Below are 22,384 nucleotides of genomic sequence, written 5' to 3' on the forward strand. Positions count from 1 at the left end.
ATAGTTCTAATTTACTTAATTACACTTTTATAACAATAACATTGAAATGACAGGCACACAGGTACACACCTGTAACTATGGTGACCACACCTGTTCTGACAGCATTGACTGAGGAAATAAAGACAGGTGACACAATTAAGGAGAAGACAGAATGAATGAATGAATGAATGAATAAATGGGGTAAGGACAAAATGGCATTACCTCCACTATATCGCGGTGGGGAGAGAAGGTAGCATGCTGTTCCAAAATTGTCCTACACAATATGATGTTTATCTCGCATAGATTCTCTACTGAGATGCATAGCCTATTTTGACATTTAAGGCTTCAGTTACCTTGAAAATGGATGATGAAAATACAAAATTAAATACTACCCTCTTCAAAATTGTACAAATTATGTGATTTGGAACTACATGTAGCCATGTAATTTATCCATTGAAGCAGTTACAGTGTGTGAGTACGCACAAGGGGAGATAATCATGGCTCAATGCAATTTACTTTCATTTGATTGGTATTTTATGACATACTCTCATGCTTAATGCTAACATTAAAGTTTATGAAAAAAATTACAGTGAAAATTTAAGACAAATACTGAAAGAAAGGAAATTGGTTTGGCAAGCCAAAAATCTTTCTGATTAGTACTAAAATGTTCAACCTTGTCGACCTCTAAAGCACTTTTTCAGTGGAATTTATGAATACAATTATAATCAAAATAATGCTAAAATGTTTTGTTTGTGTGACTAAAGATGCAAGTTTTAAAAAATGGGGTAAATTAGTTCTCCACATGCCATAGTTCTCTCAGAATGTTTCAAAATACTGGTTGCAGAAGGTTGACGAATTAGGGTAAACCTTCACTCAGCATAGAAGGCTTGCAATAATTGAAGTTAAAGGTAAACCAAAGTTTTAGACAACATAATGAACAACAGAAATGACGGATGAGAGAGTGACAGATAATTACTTAAGTAAGAATTTTACAGAATCTTCACATTTCAGTATGAAGCAGCAGAGAAGACTGAACAGACACATATGGGCACATGAGGGATAGGCTACCATGGAACACAATTTTATCAGGGAATAACAGTCGTAATAGATAAGGACTTTGTAGAAATCCAGATACATTTTCCATTTTTTCTCTTGTCATGCACACAGAAAATGAAAGCATAATTGCCAAGAATGAATGATGAATTATGTTAAACAACTTTTAACTGAATTCCCTCAGCCTTGAAAACATCCAAATATAGGCAAGAGTCTAGAGATTTAATCACTAGTTTGAGAATGGAAGTGATGTGATACAGACCTGTAACTGTGATGAACACAGTTTTTCTGGCAGCACTGACTGAGGAATAAAAGCAAACGAAAGAGAGATATAACCTGTGCATTAGCATTAGCATTAGCCAGAGATTGATTACAGAATATGTGAACAGCTGATTATTGCTAATAACCAGCATCAGGGCAGTTATGGAAAAATATGAACAAAATGCTCTAAACATCTAATGCTACAGGCAGAAAAACGAATCATGAACAATGAGGTTAACCCATAGAGCTATCTATGACACAAATTTAATACAGCGGTAAAACTGTCACACTCTGTTTGCCACAGTTGTATGGGAAAGCTTCAAAGGCATTATGTGGGGCCTCCGTGGCTCAGTCGGTTAGTCCACTAGCGCAGCATAATCACCAATGCGGTCGCTGTGAGTTCAAGTCCAGCTCATGCTGGTTTCCTCTCCAGCCGTAAGTGGGAAGGTCCGCTAGCAACCTGCGGATGGTTGTGGGTTTCCCCCGGGCTCTGCCCAGTTTCCTCCAACCATAATGCTGGCCGATGTCGTATAAGTGAAATATTCTTGAGTACGGCGTAAAACACCAATCAAATAAATAAATAAATCAAAGGCATTGTGGGTGCAGCTTTCAAAATCACAAAACTTTAGTTAAACAATACCAAGTTTTTACACATAGCTGTTCTAAATAGCTACAACAGCCATGTTCAGCTAGACTGTAATGAAACAAAATATATCTCAACACTTCTCCCACAAACATAATTTTATAATCAAACTTGGAACCAACAAGCAAATTATATTGTCATAATATTATTGACATATAAAATAATATTGACATGTGAAGCCATAATGTATTCCCAGACAAAATCAAACTTTAGCTATAAAGGGAACTAGCCACTGTCACAGGTGAACACTTTGTTAATTGTGTCACCTGTTCGTATATTACATGTACTATGTACCTAATCATCAGAATGCCTGAAGGTGAGTACTTACAACTGGCTACAGGTGAGCGGTTTAAGTCCCTCGAGGACCTCAGCAGGATATGGAGGAGGTTCTTCTCTCATATAGGGAGGCACTGTTCCTATAACTATACCTGAAACACAGTAGATCCTGTACAGTTTGACGCACACTAAAGAGGGGTAACTGTACAGTCTGATGCACACTAAAGGGGGATAACTGTACACTTTGATGCACACTAAAGAGGGGTAACTGTAGAGCATGATGCACACTAAAGGGGGATAACTCTGTAAGTGCTTCAGCTGAACGCATATGAGATAGTTTGGATTGGTCCAAACGCGTGCAGCTTCTGTTTCAGGCAAAACTCCAGTACACCTTGGCAACTATTGAGCTATTTGTCTCTTCTTTCATTTCCCACTGATGACGCTATTTCATGTTGGTAAATTTATTGAATATACAAGTAGGCCTACTGCATTATTACTACCGTATACCTTTGGTATTTACTATAATGCAGATTATGTACTTTCTTCCACATGAAGAAGTAGTCTGGTGAATCAAGATGAATGTGATAAATATTTACTGTTTACTGTTAACTGTTTGTTATCAAGTGATAAATATTAGAAGTAAAACTTGATATGATGATAAACTTACAAGGATAGGTGATGTTTTGAAACACAACTGTGCAGGTGAGTGTCCCCTGCCAAACAATGTGTTCATGTACTCGGCTTTTACAGGTACATGAAGTCATCAGTTAACAACATGATGGAGAAAGGAAGTTTTCATTTGTGGAGTCATTGTAAGGTAAAATGATTCACAATTCCCAAAGCTATCATGTGAAAGATATGTAATCATTGCGATTGTCAAAATCATTGCCTACTAGCCATTTTGTTTTGTGCACATAGCTGAAATCCACCTGAGCCAAACATATCAATGGTTGGAAATAGAAATTGGTAGTACCAGCCATTTAGTTTACAATATAATCAGCTTAATATTAATCCATGACACCCTCTCTATAATGTCATCCCACTGTCAAGGTATGAATTCACTCCATTATTTTTAGTTACACACATTTTTGTCCCGTTTAACAATAGCAAATATCACTATTTGGACATCATTTGTATGACATGTTCATGGATGGAATGCGAGACAGCGCAAATCTCTAAGTTTCCCTACCAATTCCCAGCGGGGGACAAAATGGCAGGGATCATACAAATTTTGTTTTTGTTAAAAATACGTGAACTGATGAGATAAGTGTAGTGCTAACCCCTGTAGTTGTTTTGGCAGGTGTGTGGTCTGCCATCCATCCCCTGCCTGTCGATGACCAGTGGTAGCTGGGTGGTGCCAGGGGGTGGGGGAGACTCTGCCCTGGAGGGTGTCGATGTGAACTGGGTGTTGACAGAGGTGCGTAATGTGTGCGAGGAAATGTCACTTCGCCGTCGCATGTCCCGACCATCAATGCTGGCTTCATCTATGAGGGGATAACACAGGTAAAGGTGAGACAGATTTAGCAACATCTACCTGTATTCATATTCACAAATCTTTGATTACTATACTTCTGGCATCATCTCAAAGTATTAGAGTGTACACTGTAAGACCTTGGTAGAGTGTAAATCATCTTACATTACTTTGTAACTACTTTTTAACTCTTCTTGACTTTTTTAGTGGGAGTTAATTTTCTCATGACATTTGCCCTTTATATATGAAGAAACTTTTACAAGTGTTTCATAAGTGTAAAAAAAAATTGTAACTATTTTTATTACTTATTTTTTACCCTAGCTTTGAGATACATTTCAATACTTCTAGTATCTGAGAGTCACAGATGAGAATTGCTAGAAATAATCTATGCAGATAACTGACAATGTATTTTACCATCAGAAGGTGGTCGTTTTCGCCCTCGGTTTCTGTTCAGTAAGCAGCATGGACAGAGAAAACAGCACAGCAACATGAATATTATAAACAGCACAACTCCACCAACGGCTATTCCCACAACCAACGGAATGCTGCAAATTAGGAAAAATGCATGACATGAGTGTATACATGACATAATAACCTATGTTGCAGGCATCTCAACATAAAATTCTTTACTGCTAATGTGGTGTTAAGCCATAATCATTCATTCATTCTTTACTGCTACCAGACACACACTACTCTCCCTCTAAAGTGAACATAATGTCAGCCACTAAAGCTGTATTAATTAAAGTGAAGGGCAGCACCTGACTAATGTTTATGTCCACTGAAAAACTACCATTCAAGGTATCTTAAAGCAGCAGTAAGTATTTTTAAACATTTTTTTCAGCCCAGTGAAACTTCATCTTGATACAGCTTCAGCGCATCCCCATTATCGACAGCAAGGTGACATCATGCTTACCCTAGCTTTCTAAAGCTAAAGTCTAGCTTTCTAAAGCTAGAGTCAAGTTATTTTCTGTACTGTAGTCAAAGCAGTAGCTTATGGCAAATAAAAGTTGTGGACTTCAGCGATGAAGGTCAAAATGATATATAGCTTTCTCAGAAATTGGACACACTGGAAGGATATTTCTTCCACTGCTTGAACTGTTGATACGTAAGCGTGTTATATCATTCACAGTTTAAGTAGCTCGCATAGGCATGGCCAGGGTATTCCTGGTTCAGGTTGTGGCCTCTGAAGAGGTTGTGCTTGTGATTTTGATCCCTTTTAAATGTTTACAAAATTACAATAGGATTTTTGTACAACTATATTCAAGCTCAATTCCGAAAGAAATGGAAATAAATCTAAGCACCACACTGAGGTTGATCTAGGCGTTCGACTGTCGCCAAATTTTATTTTTCAGTTTTGTGGTGTTGGCTTCTAAGATGACAGCAGAGCTGACCTAATTATCACGGACACGGCATATCTATAATTTTACAGTATTTTATAAAACAAAACAGAAAAAATATTCCCTTGTATGCAAGACAAAAGAGCAAAATTTAAATTCTTCAGTTCTCATAAACTTAGAGAAAAAGTCATATCATAAAATTAAATCACTCAGCATTCTTCTCATTCCCTTCAACCTTAGGCATCCCTAATGATATTTTCACAGAGTCTGAGATTTGTTATTTAGAAACTGCTGAGAAAACAGTTAAATGAACAACAGAAATGTCTGAGTTGGCCTAAGGTCTACTGGGGAGATGAATGCAGTTTGGGCTGAGATGGTATGCCTGACATAATTGTCTGACATAATTTGTGATACCGTCGCTCAATATTACACGGCTTGTAAATCAACTAATTTTACATCACTAAATCATTGTAAATGATCTCAAAATGATGTCTTATGCATTAGTTCTGTGTTATCATACATCACTTCATGGATTAAATGGGTAAGGCTGCGTCACAGCTTAGGCCACGCAATCTGATGTGTTTGATTGAATAAAATTCTCAAGATGTCTGCCTCGATTCACCTCAGCCATGTTATTTGGTGAAATCTCACTAAAGTAATAAAGCACGATACTTTTTAGAAAGTTCAAGAATCCTGCTTTTGATTGAAATATGCTTTAACTAAGTGTTGCCTAGACCTTTAATACAGTAGTATTCCAGGAATGTTCTCAAAATATTTAAAAAACTCTACACTGCTTATCAGCCAAATAAATAGCAATCATCAGTACCTAGCCACTCATTTGGTGATGCCAATTTGCTATGTTACAGCTATCTAGAGTGACGTCACAAGTCCTAGGAGCTATCCTGTAAACAATGTGACTCAGAAAATACAAACAAAAACTCCTGATACCCAATCAAAGAGTATCAGATCTAGTTTGGAGCTCGGTCAGGGAGATGTTCGTGGACGTAAGCACTGTGGTCCTGCTCGTCCTGTATGGGTGTAAGCATTTGGCCTTGCTGACTGTACCGACTTCAGGAAATTTACCGAACATAGCAGGGCCTTCTAAGTGATAACAGACTCTTTCATTCAGATATTAAGAAGACATTTTCGTAATAAATCTGACTTTGCTAAGGAAAAATAATGCAAAGTTACTATGTTCCTTACCATCTTACCCCCAAAAGTTACAGCAGTATTCTGCTCAACATGTAAGCATTCTGACATGGGCAGCTGTTCTGAGTTCACTGCTCAGAAATGTGTGGTTCAAAATACAACAGTTTAACACTTAAGCTAATTGCAAAGTCCAATTTTTTTCACTGATATCTGTTTATCACTCTAAGAAACCACACAGACAATCGAGAGCTAACAGGTTTTTTCAAGTGACAGCCAATTATCATGTGACGCTTTCAGTGCTTGTGATTGGTCAAGTTCATCAGGGCTTCTACAACATGGCTACTCGGAGTGAATTGTCCCTCAGTGCCATATCCCCAATGCTGAACTTCATCTTCTCAGCTTTCAAAACTTTATAGCATTTTTTTTACATATTTTTCTGCGATAACTGTGTCCTATATCCTTTTTTCAGTGGCAGGCTTTAAGTTCACCTTAAGTTACATCACCATGACGGGAAGATACAATTTCCCCCACTTTCATTGTTTACATATACTGTAAGGAAGATTTTGGGCCAAAAACATCAATCAGTGCAAATCCAATGAGGGAGTTTGGAGTTAAACGTAAGGAATGTTCTACTGTATCACGTGACCTGTCAAAAATGTATCAAGTGACCTGTCTCATTTACTATAACTTGGATATCCGCAAAAAAAGTTTCTCAAAAGTTTTTTAGAATAGACAAATGATGGAGAAAACTGAGGTGTCATTTCTGCATCTGGAACATGATGAGATAAGTTTATATTTGTAAATTAATGTCAACAAATTTTACCTAAGTGTTTCACAAGTCACATGGTACAGAAGGACTGTTTTTACCTTCAATGACAAAAACATCTGAACTCAAATCTCCCATATTACTCATTGCTTTAGAATAGCCCAAATAATTACCTCATATTTCATAAAATAATAGCCACGTCTGTGCACATGATATGGTTAAAAACTGGTAATTAAATTCATGAAATTTATGATTACTTCTAAGTTCAGAACTTTTTAAGTTCAAAATCATTTTACCATTATAACTAATACAGGTAGGAGTCACTCAGGTTGAGCTATTCTTGGCAAATAGAATCTTTGATTTGATTTGCGATTATAGACATCTCACACATACCCATCTTACTTTCTTTCATTTATTACATTCTCCTTTCACATCAAACATCTCATATTGTGCATGACAACTAGTGTTTGTTTCAACCAACATGGTGAGTACATCTGTACATGACATATGTGACAGTTTCTCAGTAACTTACCACAATCAACAGAAAGCCATGTTTCAACAGAAAATTTTTTTAGCATGGACAAAATGATCATAAATTTAAAAAGCATAACATAATCTGGAATCGAACAATACAGGAAATATTACTAGTACATGCACTTACTTTTCTAGCTCTGAAGATACAACTGCCACTGTTGTGACGCGGGGTGTAGTTGCCAAGGTGAGCACTGTTGATGGGCTTTCTCCAGGTGTGCAGCAGTAACGCTTGTATTGTGATCCACAGCAGTACTGCTGAGTCGGCGATGATGACCACTTGGGACAAGTAAACCCATTGTTCCATTGACCATGTTCATCCACATATCCAGGGCAGTAATGGAAGTTCTCTGTAATAAAGGGAAGAAGATTTGAGTATACTTAATGCTCAGCATCCATATAAAATTGTCCCAATGTAGTTTGTCAACTCTGAGATTTACAGATGATACACCATGACCCTTCTGGTGAGACTGTTACCTAAATACTAGTCAGATACTCTTTAGTGCGACCCTGTAAATCAATACATATATATTCTGGAAGTGAAAAGGTGTGCAGTAGTAATTTGGCCAATCAAACAGCCAAACTAATCAGTTTAACAGATCCCTTTACATCTTACACCATTACAACTATTGCTACATAAAACAAAATTTACACATTCTATATATATCTGGTTAGGTTTTCTGCACTTGCTTTCATTAAATTCAGTAAAAGCAATCTTACTGAGTTGATTGGTTTGTCTCGCTTCAGAGGAACAAAAATTTCTCCTTTTTAACGGCAATTTCTTCGCAGTACGCTGCCACATTTAAAATTCCCCCTATCAGTGACTCTCTCATGACATTGAAAATGTTTTCTAGATACAATGCATAGTCGGTGTTAAAAAAGTACCAAAATAAAATCTCAACTACAAGTGCATGTGCATGGAAATGATAATTAGGCCAATTTGGATAACATATATTCAACTATATGGTTGAAATTGAAGTAATAAAATGCAAACCATAGGATTAAATGTATATAGGATGTTGAGGCAGATGACGCTGACCAATTTCTGATAGCCAGAGAGATTTCTGGTGGGTAAAGTTACCAAAAAGGTAAAACCCAAGTTCTGCTCAGTCTATATAGCCTGCAAGAAGTCTGACATTTCTGTACTTATTTCAGTTTGATTGGCAGGCAAGGGTCTATAAGTCAGTGCCATATTGTCAAATCAAGGGCCATGGTTTGTAGTGAACTGCCCTGTTTGATAGACATGAACGGCCAACCCATCATGGGCCCCCCCTGCACATCTCTGTATCCATCATCAGACCGGCCTACAGGCAGCTACCAATGATGACAACTCAAGGAGCCAAGCCAGATTTATTTCTGATAAATGGTCTTCACAATACAAGCAGGTCCTGGCCAATAACCTGCAGCATTAACGCAAGGTTCACACAGCCTGAAAAACAGTTTGGGAATCTCCACCAAGTGGCTGTTTTTTTTTTTGAGCAGCCCTTAAAAAGGATGTGGCATATGGGTGAATTTGTATGGGTGGTTAACAAAGCCATTTGTCTTGGCCTATACTAATGGCCCATGCTGACTTTTGGTGACCTCTGGTGATCTTTGTTGGGCATGCAATAGATTTCTGCGCCACTTCCTCAGGTGCTCATCCACCATACCTGTATGTGTTACATAAGCCACACCCTAAAGGTGTTTTATAAGTTTTTTTAGTGTTCATAGATATAGTCTAGTACAATTTACACACTTAATTCACATCATATCATTTACATACCGGTTGAATTTGAAGTCATTCAGTAACACTTTGGTGCAATAAGATATTTAATATAATTTTATTATCTTTAGTATTTTAATGTAATTTCCCTGGAAGCTGATAATGCACACTAGGGACAATGGTTTATCCTGTAAACCTGTCTGACCCCTGGATAGATAAGGTCACACAACTACCACACATTTATGACAATTAGTGTATCTTTGTGCCTACAAATACCTTGTATTGTCATCAGCTTACAGGTACTGTAGAATTTATGCTCCAGTGTGTTTTTGTTTATTGAAATTCACCAGTAAATTCTTTGATGTTCTGTTTGCTGTATACATGTATATATTCATTTAGCAATATCATATCTATAAAATTTCAATTTTTTTCCCAACTTCAACTGCAATATGCAGAAATCTGAAGTAATATATGTTTGAAATGTTATCATCTGTAAATATAAGTATAGAACATGTATCTACTGCAATTTAACTTTATTTCATGTGTATGAATTACATCAGGAGATACATTAAAAGTATGAAAGTGGTAAGCAAGGAGATGCATACCCAAGTTTAGCTTTAAGACCTTAGCTACAATAATAATCAGGCCCTGTTGTCCTGAGCATAAAACACCGACATTATTATCCATTATAATGTCCTAATTTTATAAAACAGAAAACAGAAAATATAGTCATATTCTAAAATATACGGAAATACCTGTTATATCAAAACATAGATAAAGGCACATGTTATTAAGCTTAAAACCAAATCTGATTATTAAGACTTGGTCCCTCAGTTACTATTAATCTTTAGGACAACTTTGGTATTAAAAGATATCAATGTTAATTTTGGAGGTATCACATGAAGAAGTTTGTACATATATGTACTAAGCAGACAGAAACCATGAGGTAAAAAGGAGTTGTCATAAGTAACAAAGGCTGTCCATCTGCGGACAGTCTGCATGCTGATACAATAACACCAGTGAGTACAGAGCACCAGTGGTACAAATTCACCCAATGATCTTTAGTTGTCATGTTCAGGTGAACGCTCTCATGGTTTTTTCTTACTGACCAAAGCTGTATGAAAAATACTGATGTAAGATGCATGAATTTCAGGTGTTCAGAAGTAAGTATTTGTCAGACTATAGTTAGACCATGTAATCTGGTGTGCACCTTCCCCCTGAGCCCTTTAGCAGGGGCGACTGCAGCAGCGTCTGCAGATGTAAGAACTCCGGAAAGCAGCAAGGAAGCTCCCAAAAGAAAATAATCTCAGTTCCCGAACAAATCCCCCAAGATATTCCCATAGATTCCTCTGGCGATGGGCTGATGAGAAAAACCAAAGTCTTACACACAAAATTGTGATGTGAAAATTACACTAACAACTGTTGTTATGCCATCGCCGAGCCACCTGGTGCCAATATATTGCACCATGTTGTGTTGATGGCCAATGGGAGAGCACTTGGTGTATACAGTCCTGTCTAATCACAGGCAATCGGCGTAATCTGTAGCCCATAAGGAAAGCAGCGTGCAAATGTGCCAAACACAAATTACTCCCTGCAGCTTCTCTACCATTCCACGTAGTAAAGGCTCATCAGCTCTTGTTCACTGACTGATATATTACGTGCCAATGTCTTTCTGTTTGCATTCAGATGAATATAATTGCTTGCTGCAGTTCTACTTGAAAAAAAATAGCTGTCTGTATGATAATCCCCTAGTCAGCTTCAATATGGATGAATTTTGAAGATGAAAACATTTTTTTTTACTGAAATAAAATCATTTTTCATTATCAAAGGATGTGCACCTAAGTAGCACTAAAAGTGAAATGAGGTATAGAGATGGAGTAAACCAAACCCATACATGTACATACTACGTACATGTAAGTCACAAGACGCCCTAACGTTCAGATGAAGTCACTTATTTTCACACTAAATGTTCCCTAAACGCAATATTTATGCTATATTAGTCTGTAGACTGCATTTAAAAATCTATTATGTTAAGTAGCACCGTTTACAAAAAACATTAAAACTGGACCTTCTGCCTATCCTGTCGACTGTGGAGCCTTCTGAGTGACGTCACGCCGTGAATATCTGCCAGGAACATGTATTGAAAAGCCCTGCAAGCATAGCTGAATCCATGCATTAGGCCTACTTTTGTTGGCGAGGTGTGAACAGAGGTGGGGAACCGCCCTGCAGCCTTGTGGCTGGTCTAGTGCAAAGACTATGGTGACTCTCTACAGTTCGTGTCACAAGCTGCTGTTTCTAACAAGCAAGTCACTAAACAGCTTCTGCATACAGGGAGTGAAAATGCGGATGTCTTTTCTGTTTGGCTTTTTGGGGGGATGTTATAAGGCTCAACCTTCGGCCTTTTCCTTTAGAAGGTGCGATTGTTTCCTGCTGTTTGTTTTGTACACATAAAGAAACCTCAGATGCCTGAAGTGAATGTACTGCTGTAACGCCACAAGGTCAAAGGTGGCTGGATTGTAGCGGAGTATATTTTCTAATCTTTGATGACCTAATTCTGCAATTTTTCTTGTTTTCGACGTTTTCATCAATCAGAATTGATCCAGGAGGCATGAAACTAGCCATCTGCAGTTTGGAAGGCCCAGCGCTAGGGATCTACTTTAATGATCAGACTGAAATATTTTGAACAGAATATAATTTTGATGATGAATTTGATTTGCTTAGGAAATTGGAAATTTTTGGTCGGTTTCCTTTGTTCCTCGCTGGCCACTGGAGGAGGTAGTGGCCACTGAGGTGTCGTTCCATTGGCCACTGGAGGAGATCAGCGCCAAGTTGTTCAAAAGTGTATTAAGACAAGCCCAGTATTAACTATAGTCCAGACTAAAGTGCCATTTACTTTGTACTAGGATAAGACTTTATTAAGATTTAAGCCTGTCTTAACTTTAATACACTTTTGGGTGCCACTGCCTCCACAGAGTCTGACTTCAGTGTGTGTATTGTAACGTCGTAACTCGTGCGACTTGATGTGACTTCCAAAACACTGGGACCTCACACTGTACATCCTCCGATTGCAACTGAATCTGATTGCAATTACAGAGGCTCTGGAGATGTACAGCATGTAGCAATTGTATGGGTTTATTTATTTATTTGTTTGATTGGTGTATTATGCTGTACTCAAGAATACCACATTGGGCTAGCACTATAGTGGCAATAAACCGGACTGTGGAATGTAAAACTGAAGAATTCAGCGAGTAATGCTATTGCAATAGACATCCCCTACTGGTTTGAGCTGTCAGAATATCAGCCATGTTAAAGTCCAAAGTACCATAGGACCATAATTTTGTCAAAAAATTGACGAAATGTATCTGTGAACTTCAGAGAATATTATGGCACTATTTAATTGCTTGACATATTTTGAGTGGGTTTTGGAAACAATGACTTCATAACATTTACAAATGTGTACAGATCAAAAGGTATGCACCCTATGTAGTATAAACTGACCTTTATCTGAGGCGCATGCAGGTTAAAGAGATAAACAAGCAACAGTTGTGAAGGTCAGGTGTGCGCCCCAGGTGTGCCTGCTGCCATGTGATTGTACCGCTAACAATAAGAGCATTACTTGCAAGACTCTTTTTTTCAAAAAGAAAAACTGTCCCATCATTTCTATTAAGTTACACATTTAAGTCTTTTCATGACCTTCTTTAGATTTCATATGTTTTGATGTCTTTAATTGAAACAGCAGAGTTTTACATCACTATCTATGATCATACAAGTACTTTTGACAATTTATGTATCTCATGCAGTCAAGAATTACAACCATTTCTTGAAAATGTGTAAATATAAGCGTCATGTCTGACATTCATATACCATTCGTAGTCCGTAAAAGGCATTCCAAGTTGATAATCGATTAAATGTAGATCCATTAACACTGACACATTAAAAACCCCTGTATAATCAACCTTTTTTCAGCCCTCGATTATTTTGGGAGCACTGGGCTTCCATAGCTATCATGTTTAGCATGTTTGCATCTCTGGGTAAAATGCAGCTGTTCCTCTTCTCTGGGCACATCAATCCTGACTGACCCACCCGCGCGCGCCAGTAACAGTATAGCTGTGGAGAGCCCACTGCATCATAAAGTGGGTAGACAGACAAATTAGACCCCATAACCCCAAACTAAAGGGCAGTCCAAGAAGCACCTGCCAGAAATTGGTTCTGACAACCTTTGGCACTCAGGAAAATGTTTTCAGGATAAGCTTCTTGAAATCCATTTTGAGCAGATTGCATGCACACAAACTGAGGCTGACACACTTCAAACAGCACTCATGGTTAAACACTAACAGTTTTTTTGACTGGCTGTAGAAGAGCATCTGATTTAGTCGGCTAGGTGTTGATGGCCACACCTGATCAATCTCAAAACAAACAGCATCAACACCATAACATCACTCATTCAGGCACTACACCCAAAAGCCTTCCCCAAATGAAAGATTCATAAACTTGCCATGTCCACCTTTATACCAACTCTTCCTGGCCAGCTGGCCAGCCATGGCTCAAAAACCATGTTAATAAGTCAGCTGATACATACATCTTACTGTTGTGCAACAGCAAGGCATGTGCAGATGATCATTCCCGAGATGTTTGACACTCAGCTTTATTTGAATGAGAGACTACTCTGTCAGGAGAGGAAAGGTGGAACCCTCTCATTTTGATCACCGAGTGATAATCACAAAGACTTTGACACTGTGTGCTTTCACAAGCAGCCCTAGCTCAGGTGTGGAGTTCACAGGTAAATGCAGTGTATATTCATATCCAATAAGGGAGTCCCTCATTCTTATGGTAACCCACTTTATCTCCATTGTCCATGTGACATGAAAGTACTGACAAATACCTCTCTCTTAATGCCTACAGTGTAGGCCAACATACACTCACAGACTTCACAAGTTACACTTGCCTAGTGGTGGCAGTGATATAAAGCAAGCATAGAGTATGAGATACATGTAGTTCCATCAGAAATGATTTGGGTGAAAATAACTGTTTCAAAAATGTTTTGTAGACAAATAAGGGAAATTTTTATGAAAACATTGATCTGATATCACAATAACACTTGAATATGGTCTGAAACAGACACTATATATTTCAATCTTACTTCATTTGGTACTGACTCTGTCACGTCGTTTGGTACTGACAATGTCACGTCATTTGGTACTGACTATGTCACATCATTTGGTACTGACTATGTCACGTCATTTGGTACTGACTATGTCACATCATCTGGTACTAATTCACATCATTTGGTACTGACTATGTCACACCATTTGGTACTGACTATGTCACATCATCTGGTACTAATTCACATCATTTGGTACTGACTATGTCACGTCATTTGGTACTGACTATGTCACATCATTTGGTACTGACTATCTCACATCATTTGGTACTGACTATGTCACATCATCTGGTACTAATTCACACCATTTGGTACTGACTATGTCACACCATTTGGTACTGACTATGTCACATCATTTGGTACTGACTATGTCACACCATTTGGTATTGACTATGTCACGTCATTTGGTACTGACTATGTCACATCATTTGGTACTGACTATGTCACATCATTTGGTACTGACTGTATCACGTCATTTGGTACTGACTATGTCACATCATTTGGTGCTGACTATGTTACGTCATTTGGTAGTGACTATGTCACATCATTTGGTAGTGACTATGTCACATCATTTGGTACTGACTTTGTCACGTCATTTGGTACTGACTATGTCACATCATTTGGTAGTGACTATGTCACATCATTTGGTACTGACTATGTCACGTCATTTGGTACTGACAATGTCACGTCATTTGGTACTGACTGTATCACGTCATTTGGTACTGACTATGTCACATCATTTGGTACTGACAATCTCACATCATTTGGTACTGACTATGTCACATCATTTGGTACTGACTATATCAGGTCATTTGGTACTGACTATGTCACACCATTTGGTACTGACTATGTCACGTCATTTGGTACTGACTATGTCACATCATTTGGTACTGACTATGTCACACCATTTGGTACTGACTATGTCACGTCATTTGATACTGACTATGTCACATCATTTGGTACTAAATAGGTCACGTCATTTGGTACTGACTGTATCACGTCATTTGGTACTGACTATGTCAGGTCATTTGGTACTGACTATGTCAAATCATTTGGTACTGACTTTGTCACGTCATTTGGTACTGACTTTGTCATGTCATTTGGTACTGACTATGTCACATCATTTGGTACTGACCATGTCACGTCATTTGGTACTGACTCTGTCACGTCGTTTGGTACTGACTATGTCACATCATTTGGTACTGACTTTGTCACGTCATTTGGTACTGACCATGTCACGTCATTTGGTACTGGCCATTTCACGTCATTTGGCACTGACTTTGTCATATCATTTAGGTTCACTTTAGGGCTAAATTATTACCAACGTGTTTTCAGATATGGAGAGAATTACTACGCTCCAACGACACTCTCTCTGCCTGAAGTAAGGACAAGATGATGATGTGCATGCTCAGGACAGAGGTTATATACATTACATCCCTTTGGGGGTTTAAATGCAGGGTGGGACTTTGACGTACCATTTTGCCATATAAGTAATATTTGAACATTTGAACCTGTGAATTTCTCAGAGGCGACTGTAATCTGGCCAAGGAAAGCCACTTTAGGCCTCAAAGCTCTTCAGTTAAGAGGTGTTGAGAATCTGTGCATGTCACTGACCTGGAACAACAGAGGTCATCTGTACCCAGCATGCACTCAGTGAACCAGGAAAAATGACCTCATCAAACAAAGCAACACCTTAAATCTTCTTAAAACTAAAACAAAAACAACCTGCACATGAAGGTGACACAGTACACTTTGTGTACGTCACCAACATGTAGACAACATAATGTTCACTAATCAGTTTAATATGATTACAGGTATTTATGCAGATACAGATTTAACATGGCATTCTAACAATGAAATCCTTTTGACTTTAAAGGTAACAGAAGACAAAACCTTAACAAAAAATATGATAGGACTTATCATCATCTCTAAGCTTTACGTGTAAGCCTTTATTATAGAGATGGTTATCACAGAGCTTTTTGCCTAATAGCCTGTCCTCATGTTTCATGTTTATTTTTGATTAGGGTATCTTTGGGAGGAGTACAGGCATAATCAGGAAGGGGGTGGGGTGAGATGAGACACCTAATCCAGTATAAAGAGACAGGATGGATGAGCTTTCCTGGATCAGTAGTATAGGCATCAGTTGACATGATGTCCATACCATGTGGCGTTTGATTGACAGCTCACAGGGATGGCTGACACGGCAACTCTGAACACACAGGTAGGCCAGGTGAATTGGTGTTTAATTAAATCTCATCTGTTTGAACACTTCACAGAATGTCTTCTTATCAGTCTGTATCTTTGGCAAACGATGTTAGCATGTCTGACAGAGTCTGACGAATGTTAGCTGTTCTTCCCACATGTATCCTTGTTGTGTAATGCATTAGTGGTCGACAACATAATTAAAATGCCATTTTCCAAAATGCCAAAAACAGCTGACTGAAAAACTCTGAACCCAGTGAGAAAACAAGTATCTTTTTGTGAAAATGTACATGCTTGAAGGTAAAAAAAAAACACTGTTTGTTGCAATTATTTTACAAAGCACTGTGTAGATCAAGTTGTACCACATGTGCCTCTCCTTGGTTGTAACAAACAGAATCACATAAAAACTCCTACTCAATATTTCGCTAGTAAATCATGCATAAGCAGATGAAATGAAGCTTCGTCAACTGTGTTTTTCTGGCCAAGGCTTACTTCGACAGATGTAACAGGCCAAGGGTAGGAGAAATTAAGTGTAAGTCAAGTGATGTCATGTGTAAGCATAAAAAACTAGGGAAGATATTAGCCCAGACAGGCCAAGTATTTACATGTTATCCAGCATTGGTTGGAAGTGTCCATTTTGAGAAATGGAGAGTTTTAATCTGGATGAAAGATACTAAAAGTGACATTATGGATTATATTCACTTTAGATGCCCTATTTCATCTTGTATATACATGTAATGTAAAAAAGAAATAAATAAATAAAACTGATGTAAATGGCTTGAGTATGTTATTTTCTCACATAACCAATCAGTTGTAGACCAGTGTCCTAGTGGACACTTCCAGAGAACCAGGCTTCAGTACAATATGTAGGTATCACCTGATACCTAAAAGTGTTCAGTCAGGAAAACAAACAGGAAACAAAAGCCATTCTATGTCCACAAACAACAGAGGCCCTTTTTATCTGCTCACAAGCTCAGACAGGCCCAGGCACTAAATGATGATGATAGCCTCACAGAACAATAAAATGGGTTACTTACAGGTGAGGCTCACAACAGCATTTCTGTATCAGTTTACAATGATCCCTTTTTATATCATTAGTTAAAATAACAAAAAATTTCTGAAGCAACACATGCACTTATGAACAATTTAGATTTCAATCCAGCATGTATGTACTGTGCACAAATGTAGGCAGCCTATTGGTGGAAGGTGTAAACAGGAATGTTATACAGCTAAACTTTACAGTTGGAAGCAGCAGAATTTACGTTCCAACCTTGTAGGCCTACCCCACAACTTTAAACCTTGTGACAGTTAGTATGTACATGTATGCATGCTTGGGGTCTGTACTTAACAATTTTTCAGTCATATGATGCTGAGGAGTCATTAGATGCATGTGCATATATTGTGTCTTCTTGTGGTAGGGCGAGTCCATGTCTCCAAAGTGCTGCTGCCACTGAAACATCATGCTGAAGACACCGGACATGACACCCCACCCAGTCACATTATACTGACACCGGGCCAACCAGTCCTGTTTCCTTGCTCTAACCTCTCTAATATTGTTGAGCACCAAGTGATATACATATGCCTAACTATATCATAGGAGTCATACATATGACTCACAATATCATAGGTGGTAATGTTACGCATGCCCAATACTAACTATGTCATAGTTGGTAATATTACATATGCCTAACTATATCATAGGAGGTCATATTACATATGCCCAATACTAACTATACCACAGGAGGTAATATTACACATGCCCAATACTAACTATATCATAGGGGATAATATTACATATGCCAAATACTAACTATACCATGGGTGGTAATGTTACGCATGCCCAATACTAACTATATCATAGTTGGTAACATTACATATGCCTAACTATATCATAGAAGGTCATATTACATATGCCCAATACTAACTATACCACATGAGGTAATATTACATATGCCCAATACTAACTATATCATAGGGGATAATATTACATATGCCAAATACTAACTATACCATGGGTGGTAATATTACCTATGCCAAATACTAACTATATCATAGTTGGTAATATTACGCAGGCCCAATACTAACTACATCATAGGGGGTAATATTACATATGCCCAATACTAACTACAGCGTAGGTGGTAATATTACATATGCCCAATACTAACTACATCGTAGATGGTAATATTACATATGCCCAATACTAACTACATCATAGGGGGTAATATTACCTATGCCCAACACTAACTACATCGTAGGGGGTAATATTACCTATGCCAAATACTAACTACATCGTAGATGGTAATATTACATATGCCCAATACTAACTACATCGTAGGGGGTAATATTACATATGCCCAATACTAACTACATCGTAGGGGGTAATATTACATATGCCCAATACTAACTACATCGTAGGTGGTAATATTACATACGCCCAATACTAACTATATCATAAGGGGTAATATTACATATGCCCAATACTAACTACATCGTAGGGGGTAATATTACATATGCCCAATACTAACTACATCGTAGGTGGTAATATTACATATGCCCAATACTAACTATATGAAAGTGATTCTACTCAGTATTATGGGGGCGCCTCTTTTGGAAAAATGTAAAGAATGAAACCAAGAAAGCTAACTTTTTCAAGTTACATGTAGTAAGTCAGAATCTTTGTGTATACCCAAGTCATCCTGGTGGCTTATCCTGCTATTTAACCTTGCACTGCAAGGGGTAACTGAATGAATTAGCAAAATTCTTCACTATTCATGCAGCACATGTGGTAGCACTCATGTGCTCTGAAAGGCAAAGTGGGAAAGTGTTCATGGCTGAAAGATTACACGGAGTTCAGCTACATAATTATCACAATCTGAAGGGCCAACCACTGTATACACTTTACATGCATCCTTTTTTGGGCTATCAAAGAGATACCATACCACAAGTACTCAATCTACATCCACATTGCCTCATAAAATCACTATACTTACAATACAATTATTAAATGACTTTAAGTGACTGAATTAAGTCAAGAATCAAGATCTCCCTGCGGTGACACTGTGACATTCTCATGTGAGGGACTGATTAACGTGCATATCCTGACAGTTACCTGTACGAGGATAAGCTGCCTGACTTTCCACAACAACCTGCACATGTACAACTCGTGTACACTGTACTTACTGGTGGGTTTGTTTGTCCTTCTCCCCATGCTGCTTGTCAGATATTCTGTGCAATCAGGTAGTAATGCTCTGGCATTCTAACCTCAATAAAGCAACATTTTGAAGCACTACAAGTCTGGTACATGCTCTTCTACATCTGTTTTTCTGTGAATATGTACATTTTTTTCCTACGGACACACACTCCATCAAAATTCTTCTAGTTGTGCACGGCACAAACATTTAGGCCTACACATCCAAAGTCATTTTTTTGTTTAACAATTTATTGACATCTTTTTGAAGTCAATGTATGAGAGATTCTGTAAAAACACAAATGAGTGTCACTAAGCAGTACTGCGTGGAGTTTGTGAGAGCGTGATACAGCAAGGCCGAGCTTGGCTGTGAAAAGGATTGTCAGATCTTATGTAACAAAACACACCTGTCCTGGTTTCTTGTTAAGGTGTTTTTCTTGCTACAAAGGTTCTTATACTTCATCCTAAATGCTCACTGAAGTGTTGTTATTTCTGAGGATGTGCCTGGTCAGTGGACTGTTGGTGATATACTTTCAAACTGGATATAAGTTTTTTCCTCTTGGGAAAATTCTGACCAAAAAAAAATAATCATCCATAAACCACTTTGGGCAACTCCTTGTGTTTCCCAGTGATTCTTCCATTTCATGCCATGATTACTGAAACTGTTGATAAAATGCATCCTGCATTTACAAGTGACTCCCTCATATGTAGCCACAGGTTCAGCCATTGCCAATGGAACTACTGTTCATGTATGCCAAATGTGCAAAGCACCTGCATAATGGAGTCGCACAATCTCTGATAAACAATCTCCAGAAATAATGACCCCATTCATACATTGTCATGAGTGATGGAATGGTTATCTGATCCAAAGTCTGACCACTGTGGGGAATGTGGAAGGAAGAAATTCTGTGAATAGCTCTAAAATATGGGTGGGGAAGAGAGAGGGTGAAACATGTGGCAGATATTAAAACACCAATAGGTCCAGCAATTCAGTCTGTCAAAAGCCTGCTCTAGTGGTACGCATCATTTAAAGTGGTGGTAATAATTCTGCATAGTGATGCCTTAAGTTGTTCTGCTGGAGGCGGCTCTCTACCAATAACATGCCCTTCTCTATCTTAACAGCTCATTACAATATATACCTTAGCAAACCAGTATGTCTGCATAGGTTTCTCACTGCCACTAAAAAAGAAAGCTAACTCTTAAGAAAAAATAATACATCTCATGAATGTGGACTATAAATAATTTTATCTTCAAGGCATCGGGAACACACTACAAGCCGGAAAACAGATAGAAAGATAGAAAAGAGAGGGAGAAAGAAAAAGGAATTATTCCATTGCAGACTTCATTCACAACAAACATCTTATCATGCGCATACTTATACACCTGCATACTTATACACCTGCATACTTATACACCTGCATACATATACATCCGCATACATATACACCTGCATACTTATACATCTGCATACTTATACACCTGCATACATATACATCCGCATACATATACACCTGCATACTTATACACCTGCATACTTATACACCTGCATATGCATACTTATACACCTGCATACTTATACACCTGCATACATATACATCCGCATACATATACACCTGCATACTTATACATCTGCATACTTATACATCTGCATACTTATACATACTTAAACATGCATGTATTCTTCATTAAAGCAGCATTAAAGATATCAGATTACAATGTCACACTAATAACATTGTCTATTCTCGTAGGAAAAAAATGGCTAAATTTATTTATTCCAGAGTAAATGATAAGGAGGTGTTCACTGTACTGTGTATATTCAGCTGTGTGAAATAGGGTCAGATGTGTGAAACAGGGTGAGATGTGAGAAATAGTGTCAGCTGTGGGAAATAGGGTCAGATGTGGGAAACAGGCTCAGTTGTTAGAAATAGGCTCAGGTGTTTAAAACACACTGTGTGAATGATTTTCAATACCAGGACCAGTTGTGTGAAATAGGATCAAACATGAAATAGGGTCAGGTGTTGGGAATTTATTTTATTTTATTTTATTTATTTGATTGGTGTTTTATTTGATTCAGCTTTACGTACATACGTACAAGGTGTTGGAAATATGCCCAGGTGTGGGGAATAGACCCAGATGGAGGAAATAGTGTCAAGAATGAACTAGGCTCTGATGACTGAACTGAGAACACTTGTATGTGATATGTTCACATGTGTGAAGAAACTAAGACACCCATCCTCACTGGGGCCCCAGGGCTTTGTTCCCATAATAGTATAATGATGCATCCTACAATGTCCTGTAAGATTCATTCACTGGTGAATAAATCAAAACCAGATCAAATCAATAAAGATTAATAATACTAAATTGAATATTTATGACCACATATTTAAAGCTGTCATCCAGCTATTAATAACCCATGTCTGGCCAACCATCTTTTCTCACTCAGGCCTGTTTATTTGTAAATCTTGCAGATTTCTCCTCTGTGGTCCTGGGGAGGACCAGGTGGGAATGTCATTTACAGCTCTAAGCATCATCACAGGTCATCAATGCTATCAGAGCATCTACAACACCCACTGATGATCAACTCAATGTTTCATAAAACCCCTGTTTATTTCATCTCTGCCTGAAAACTCCTACAGAATGGAGTTACCTTTGATGTCACAAATATT

General features: G+C 38.1%; 1 protein-coding gene across 2 annotated transcripts in view; it reads right to left on the reverse strand.

The window, feature by feature from the left end:
- LOC135470278 (uncharacterized) overlaps positions 1-22,384 on the reverse strand; it is a 66,822-nt gene that overhangs the window by 6,150 nt on the left and 38,288 nt on the right. The window contains exons 2-7 of one of the 2 annotated variants that reach the window (XM_064749120.1): positions 7,597-7,816; positions 4,098-4,228; positions 3,493-3,696; positions 2,265-2,364; positions 1,295-1,333; positions 70-108 (exon numbers count right to left, since the gene is read on the reverse strand). In XM_064749120.1, the coding sequence (XP_064605190.1) occupies positions 70-108; positions 1,295-1,333; positions 2,265-2,364; positions 3,493-3,696; positions 4,098-4,228; positions 7,597-7,816 (733 nt within the window). The remainder of the gene's footprint in view (positions 1-69; positions 109-1,294; positions 1,334-2,264; positions 2,365-3,492; positions 3,697-4,097; positions 4,229-7,596; positions 7,817-22,384) is intronic. The other variant, XM_064749121.1, reaches the window with a different exon arrangement.

Source organism: Liolophura sinensis, chromosome 7 (genome assembly GCF_032854445.1).
Source record: "Liolophura sinensis isolate JHLJ2023 chromosome 7, CUHK_Ljap_v2, whole genome shotgun sequence".
NCBI lineage: Eukaryota > Metazoa > Mollusca > Polyplacophora > Chitonida > Chitonidae > Liolophura > Liolophura sinensis.